The 7,903-nt window shown below is 45.3% G+C and overlaps 1 protein-coding gene across 1 annotated transcript; it reads left to right on the forward strand.

Moving 5' to 3' along the window:
• Positions 1-31: 31 nt before the first annotated feature.
• LOC135708974 (uncharacterized) lies at positions 32-2,629 on the forward strand. The gene is made up of 3 exons (XM_065231169.1): positions 32-146; positions 224-655; positions 1,008-2,629. The coding sequence occupies exons 1-3, from the start codon at positions 32-34 to the stop codon at positions 2,627-2,629; spliced, it is 2,169 nt and encodes a 722-aa protein (XP_065087241.1).
• Positions 2,630-7,903: the final 5,274 nt, after the last annotated feature.

Genomic DNA, 7,903 nt, shown 5'->3' on the forward strand with positions numbered 1-7,903 from the left:
AGGCAACCATAGTATGCAAATCAACTGCAACATGGCAACAACGGATCGTTTGGAGGAACTACTATCCCGGTTTTGGTCCATAGAGGAGGTTGAGTTGATCAACAACTTTTCTCCAGAAGAATCCCGCTGTGAAGCAATGTTTGCGAGTACTGTGCAGCGTGGAGCGGACGGCCGCTATTCTGTTTCCCTACCCAAAGACGAAAACGTCATTTCTCGGTTACAGCCCACCAATGCTCATCCAAGGTTTTGCTGGCAACAGCGGCTGTCATAGTTCAGGATGATGACGGCAATCGGATTCCAGCTCGAGCTCTTCTAGACTCTGGATCGGAGAGCAATTTTATCTCAGAGCGTCTCAGCCAGCGTCTGAAGATAACTCGCCGAATAGTGGATATTTCGGTTCTTGGCATTGGTCAGGCAGCTACCAAGGTCAAGCAACAAGTCTCAGCAATGGTTCGATCACGGCTATCAGAGTATTCACGCCAAATGAACTTCCTAGTTCTGCCGAAGGTTACGGTGAACCTGCCGACTACCACCATCAACACATCCGGTTGGACACTTCCAGAAGGAATCGAACTTGCTGACCCATCGTTCTGTATATCCTCAGGGGTGGATATCGTCCTGGGGATAGAAGCATTCTTCGACTTTTTCGAAATGGGTAGGAAAATTTCACTTGGAGAGCGACTTCCAGCGTTACACGATTCAGTCTTCGGCTGGGTAGTCAGTGGAGGATATACCGAAGGCAACCATAGTATGCAAATCAACTACAGCATGGCAACAACGGATCGTTTGGAGGAACTACTATCCCGGTTTTGGTCCATAGAGGAGGTTGAGTTGATCAACAACTTTTCTCCAGAAGAATCCCGCTGTGAAGCAATGTTTGCGAGTACTGTGCAGCGTGTAGCGGACGGCCGCTATTCTGTTTCCCTACCCAAAGACGAAAACGTCATTTCTCGGTTGGGCGAATCTATGGAGATCGCATTTCAACGTTTTCAAGGTACCGAGCGTAGACTATCCAAGGACGCTAACCTACGGGAACAGTACGTTTATGGAGAAGAACGTGCAATTAGGTCACATGCGGAAGGTCGAAGGAGCACAAGGATCCATTAAACGCTGTTTTCTTCCACATCATCCGGTGGTGAAGGAGGCCAGCACCACCACCAAGGTCCGCGTGGTGTTCGACGCATCTTGTAAAACGTCTACGGGATTGTCGTTGAACGATGCATTGCTGGTAGGGCCAGTACTACAGCAAGATCTTCGATCCATAATCCTTCGTTGCTGCACGAAGCAAATCATATTAGTCGCTGACGTGGAAAAAATGTTCCGCCAGATCTTCGTTATTTCCATAGATCGACCACTCCAATCCATCTTCTGGCGTCCATCACCATCAGAGGAGGTAGGCATTTATGAGCTGAACACTGTCACTTACGGAACGAAACCAGCTCCGTTCCTAGCAACTCGCACACTCAACCAGTTGGTAATGGACGAAGGCGATCGATATCCACTGGCAGTTGCTGCGGTTACCGAAGATACGTATATGGATGACGTGATCACGGGCTGCGATACTCTGGAGGAGGCCAAAAAGCTGCAGATTCAGCTAGACGGAATGATGAGCAGCGGTGGTTTTCAGCTCAGAAAATGGGCATCGAACTGTGCAGGAGTCTTGCACGGAGTTCCCGAAGAGAATCTTGCGATCCGTGCATCCGAAGGAATCAATCTCGATCCAGACCCTTCCGTCAAGGCGTTAGGACTAACCTGGCTCCCTAATTCCGATGTTTTCCGGTTTCAGTTTGATATTCCGCCTATCAATCCTGACGAAGTACTCACAAAACGTCGGGTTCTCTCGATCATCGCCACGTTGTTTGATCCATTGGGATTCATCGGTGCCACTATTACAGCTGCTAAGGTCTTCATGCAGATTTTGTGGACTTTGGAGGATGAAGACGGCAAGAGGTTACATTGGGATAAGCCGATACCTTCGACGGTGGGTGAGTCTTGGAGAAAATTTCACATCCAACTACCGATCCTCAACGATATCCGCATAGATCGTTGTGTGATCATTCCTCAAGCCATGCAGATCGAGATTCACTGCTTCTCGGATGCGTCGATGAAGGCATACGGTGGATGCCTCTATATACGAAGCCAGGATCAGGATGGAAATGTCAAGGTTCAACTTCTCACTTCCAAATCCAAAGTAGCTCCTCTGAAATCTCAATCCATTCCACGATTGGAGCTTTGTGGTGCACTGTTAGCTGCACAAGTTCTCGAGAAGGTTCTACAGGCTACCAAACTTACTGTCCGCACGACGTTTTGGGTAGATTCAACGTGTGCTCTTCGCTGGATACAGGCTTCTCCGTCTAATTGGTCTGTATTCGTCGCAAACAGAGTAGCGAAAATCCAGGCGATTACGGAAGGTTGCGAATGGAGGCACATTGCGGGTGCTGACAATCCGGCAGATTTGGTTTCGAGGGGAATCGGACCGAAAGATATACTCAACAACAACTTTTGGTGGCATGGACCAAGCTGGCTAGCTCAGGATCGAAACACTTGGCCAATCTCAGTGGACACTCTGCCTGAGGAGGAATACGAAGACGAAAAAAGACGAACGGCAGTTGTCAGCTTCAGCGGTTGAAGAGTTCAACGAATGGTTCATTTCCAAGTCAGCTTCCTACATGGTACTGATTCGGCGCATCACCATATGGTTGCGATTGATGCGGTCACTTCGAAACTCAAGGGAAAATCGATCGACTGGATTCCTGTCTTCAGAAGAGCTACGCAAGGCGGAGTTCGTTCTCATTCGGAAGGTCCAGGAAGAAGCGTTTCCAGAAGAGCTGAAAGCTGTCAGGAGGAATGAACATGTTTCCAGAGGGTCACCCTTGCGCTGGTATAGCCCGTTTATTTGCGAAGAAGGCATTTTGAGGATTGGTGGGTGTTTGAAGAATTCAAGAGAGTCTGACGCCACCAAGCACCCTATGATATTGCCAGCACGTCATCGCTGTACCAAGATGCTCTTTGAGCAATATCACCTTCGTTTGCTTCACGCTGGTCCGCAACTTTTGTTGGGGTCGATCCGTCAACGCTTCTGGCCATTAGGAGGAAGAAATGTTGCCAGACAGGTAGTTCATCAATGCCTAAAGTGCTTCAGGTTGAAACCAAAGCTGATGCAGCAATTCATGGGAGAGTTACCTGCATCGAGAGTCACAGTTTCTCGCCCTTTCTCAAAAACTGGTGTTGATTACTTTGGGCCGGTGTATATTCGGCCAGGACCACGTCGAGTTGCTGTCAAGGCATACGTAGCCATTTTTGTATGTATGTGTACAAAGGCCGTGTACATCGAACTGGTGTCTGACTTGTCCACTGATAGGTTTCTGCAAGCACTCCGACGTTTAATCGCACGTAGAGGAAAGTGTACCGATTTGTATTCGGACAACGGCACGAATTTCGTTGGAGCCCGAAACCAGCTGCAGGAACTGTTCGTATTGTGGAAGGAGAGACAACATCGAGATCAGGTGTCTAGGTTCTGCGCTGATGAAGGGATTGAATGGCACTTCAACCCTCCCAGCGCACCCCACTTTGGAGGACTGTGGGAAGCAGCAGTACGATCGGCTAAACACCATCTCCTACGAGTCATTGGTTATAGCCCAGTCACACTGGAAGACATAAACACGCTGCTGGTTCAAGTAGAGGGTTGCTTAAATTCTATGCCTCTGACTCCGATGTCCGATGATCCAAATGATCTGGATCCGTTAACTCCAGCTCATTTCTTGGTTGGAACATCCCTACAATCGTTTCCAGAAGAAGATCTTCGAACGGTACCGACAAATCGTCTAAGACATTGGCAGTTAGTTCAGCAACAGTTGCAACATTTCTGGGATGGATGGACTGCCTTTGCCAGTTGCAAGGCAGATCCAAGCGTTAGAATCCACCTGTTGCAATTGAAGTCGGAAGGCTGGTAATCATTCAGGACAGTAATCAACCACCGATGCGCTGGCGGATGGGCCGGATCGTCAAGGTGCATCCTGGTAGTTACACTCAAAACTGGATCAGGAGCAATGAAGCGGCCAGTCGAAAAGATTTGTGTATTACCTGTTGCAGACTCGATCCACGATAGCGAATAATAATTTGGAAAACTTTTCCCCTATCCCATCCCAATCGAAGAGGATTCTTTTATTATTATTTCAGAAACGGATATTTCTGGGTGCGTGAGGATGTCTGTGAGGACTACCCTAGCACTGCGATCATCAAATTAGCCAGCTGTTCAGCCGTATGATGTAGAAGTAGGAAGGTAGATTGTTCGACCGTGGCTTTGTTCCAGTCATCGACAATCAACAACAGATCACTTTCGCTTTCTATATGGATGAGTCTCACGGGAGATAAATTTTGTTTGAGAGCGAGAGATTTGGTCTACGAACCGTTCGTTGGTGAAATTCACCACGTCCACGATCGTATAGTGGGATTGGGATAATTAGGTTTAGATACGAATTTGTATTTTAGTAATAAGTGGCACAAGGTCCAAGATGGTCCTGCGAGGCCAACAATAAATATAGTTTGTTAATATCAATAAATGTAGTGTTGTAGTGCGATTGTGTGAGTCCCAAGGAGCTTATGTGTTTTTTTGTGTGTGCCAAGAAGAAGGCCCATATCCCACCAACCTACCACTCAAATCCAAAGCCGACGGTCAGAGTGTCCACCACCGAAGTTTAGCCACCTAGTCTCAGGTAATCCAACAGTCTCAAAGTTCCGTGTCATGATGTGGATGTCATCGGTGAAGCCAAGAAGCTGGATGGACTCCTGAAGATCGTACCACTCGTGTCTATCCGAGTTCTTCTTTTCACATCTTCTAACGCGATGTTTAATAGCAGACACGAAAGTCCAGCACCTTGCGACTTGAGAATGTCTCCAATACTCATTGATGGACAAAACACCGGTACAGCACCGGTACGGATTTCTAAATCATAACCAATGTGCTGATCTGTTGTACCGAGTGTTTGGTGCTGCTTTCGGTTCGGCTTGGTAGTTGCAAGCAACACCGCACCGTGTTCACCAGTTCACTCCAGACGGTGCGGTTCTGATTTTCCAGTACCGGTGTTCGTGTTCACAAGGATGATGTTTTGAATACAAGAACCGATCCGGTACTGTTGTGTGTTTATATGCGAGAATCAGGGTGACGTGGATACCGGAAATCGTCGATCAACGCCATCTTGAAATCCAAGATGGCGGCTTCCGGTTGTAGGAAAACTGGGAAATACTAGCAAATACCCTTCAATATGGGTATTTTCGGAATCGGGATGACGTATATAGAACGGATATCAATGTCAGACGCCATCCTGAGATCCAATATGGCGGCTTCCGGTTGCAGAAAAACTAGGAAATAATGTCAATATGGGTATTTTTAGATTCAGGATGACGTATATATACCGGAAATCGTCGACCAACGCCATCTTGAAATCCAAGATGGTGGCTTCCGGTTTTAGCAAAAAAAAAATCAATGTCTGACGCCATCTTGAAACCAAAGATGGTGGCTTCCGGTTGTAGGAAAACTGGAAAATACTAGCAAATACCCTTCAATATGGGTATTTTCGGAATCGGGATGACGTATATAGAACGGATATCAATGTCAGACGCCATCTTGAAATCCAATATGGCGGCTTCCGGTTGCAGAAAACCTGGGAAATAATGTCAATATGGGTATTTTTGGATTCAGGATGATGTATATATACCGGAAATCAATGTCTGACGCTATTTTGGAATCCAAGATGGTGGCTTCCGGTAATAGAAAAACTGGAAAATAATGCCAAATATCCTTCAATATAACCCATTTTGAAGGATATTTGTTAGTATTTCCCAGTTTTCCTACAACCGGATGCCGCCATCTTGGATTTCAGAATGGCGTCAGACATTGATTTCCTGTCTTTATACGTCATCCCGATTCTAAAAATACTCATATTCAAGGATATTTGACAGTATAATCCAGTTTTTCTATGACCGGAAGCCGCCATATTGAATTTCATCCCGATTCAGAAAATACCCATATTGAAGGGTATTTGCTAGTATTCCCCAGTTTTCGTACAACCAGAAGCCGACATATTGGATATCAAGATGGCGTCAGACATTGATTTCCGGTCATTATACGTCATCCCGATTCCAAAAATACCCATATTGAAGGGTATTTGTCAGACTTCAAAATGATTTCCAGTTCCTTCGCTACCAATAGTGTTTTTCAAAATATTTGACAATTGAATTAACAACTGTCGCTTGGTACAAATATTTTCCTCACCTTTTTGGGAGCATTGCTTTTTAATTCTTGCCTATGTTCTGAACCAAGAACGGTATACCCGGTTTTGGTTACATATAATTGAACCATGTACACGGTTCAGATCTCGTGAACTAAAACTAAAATTCTAGCACACCGGTTTTCGGTTTTCATGCTGCGGTTCGGAACATCAACTCGAAAACCGGCAGTCGGTTTTGATTTAGACACACTCACAGGAGTGGAACTTCGGATCAGAAAGTGGCTCCACTTGTCATTTGCGAACACTAGCGCACCTAGCGGTAGAAGGCATCTTCTGCCTGCAGTTAAGATAGACAGCATGCTTTGATAGTGTGAATGCACATAGAAAGCCCGTGTGGAACGCCACCACAACACATCGCTTGGTGAGCAGAACAACGAATCACTTTTTGATTCACCGATTTGTTTGCACTTCCCCTTCTGTTCTGTGACACACTGGTACACGAAAACTCAACCGAACCAGGGTACACGCTTACATAAACACAAACGAACCAGCACACGGTGCGCAACGGTTGGTTCAGTTGCCCTTCACTGTTTTCAACATCTATTCAATTTTCATACTGCCGTACTCTAGCGGAACTATCAACCTACCCTCCTCAGAAATTTTTTTAGCTAATAAATTATCACATTAAAGTTTCATGTTAGATAGCATTTCCAACCAACCCATTTTTGATTAATTGTTTCCCAAACATGTTTATGAGAGGCGTAAGCCATTTCAAACAGTGAGGCAAAATATCATGACACTCACGTGACACTCGTCTTCGCATCAACCGACTATCGTTGACAGATCGTTTTGTCAAGCAGTCAGATTTAGAGCCATGGCAAACAACAATCACCAGTAATGGTCGCTGCTCATAAGCAAAACGTTACACTCGCTGCTGATAATGAAAAGCACAACAAAAACAGTGAAGACTTCTGCAAGACGATCATTAGATAAAGCGAAACGACAGAAGAAAATGAAAACAATGCCTACGCATTCCAAGTTCGTCTCGGCAGGTGCGGGTGTGTGAGTTACAAACAAAGCAGGCAACATTAAACGGAAGCTGTTGGGCTCATTCACCAACACACTCACATATGCAAGCAGAGCAGAAACTGCTTGAAAACGAGCACAGATGAGTGTCGTGATTGTCAGGAATGACCAGATCGGTGATGGATCACAACAGAAGACGACATTCACCAGTTGCTTTTTTCTTCTTTCGTCAACTTGATGGATGGTCATGGAGAGAGCTTCGACGAGCACATTGATAGGAATGTACAAAGCGTTACTACCATCAGCTGTTTGATGATGGTGATTGTGATAGGTCGCAACTCTGATTTCAAATCAAGGGCGCTAGTGACTTAAAATTTTACGATGTTGATCATTTTTTCCCTGAAGATGTTAATCAAATGCACTAGCCATTTCCAATTTAACATATTTTAAATTTTTCCATGAATTTGGCTACCAGGTAGGTAGGTAGCGGTTGCAATTTAAAGAAAAAAATATTTGTTTATAATTTTTCCTTTGTTACGTACGGTTCTTTTGGGAATTGATGTGTGTTGTGAAAGGCTTTTTAGTCTCGACAAAAGCAAAATACTGCTATTTTATTTTTAGTCCAACGTTTCGGTCCGCAATTATCC

Source organism: Ochlerotatus camptorhynchus, unplaced genomic scaffold (assembly GCF_037179485.1).
Source record: "Ochlerotatus camptorhynchus isolate MF236.1 unplaced genomic scaffold, CSIRO-AGI_Acam_v1.1 ptg000343l, whole genome shotgun sequence".
Classification (NCBI taxonomy): Eukaryota; Metazoa; Arthropoda; class Insecta; order Diptera; family Culicidae; genus Ochlerotatus; species Ochlerotatus camptorhynchus.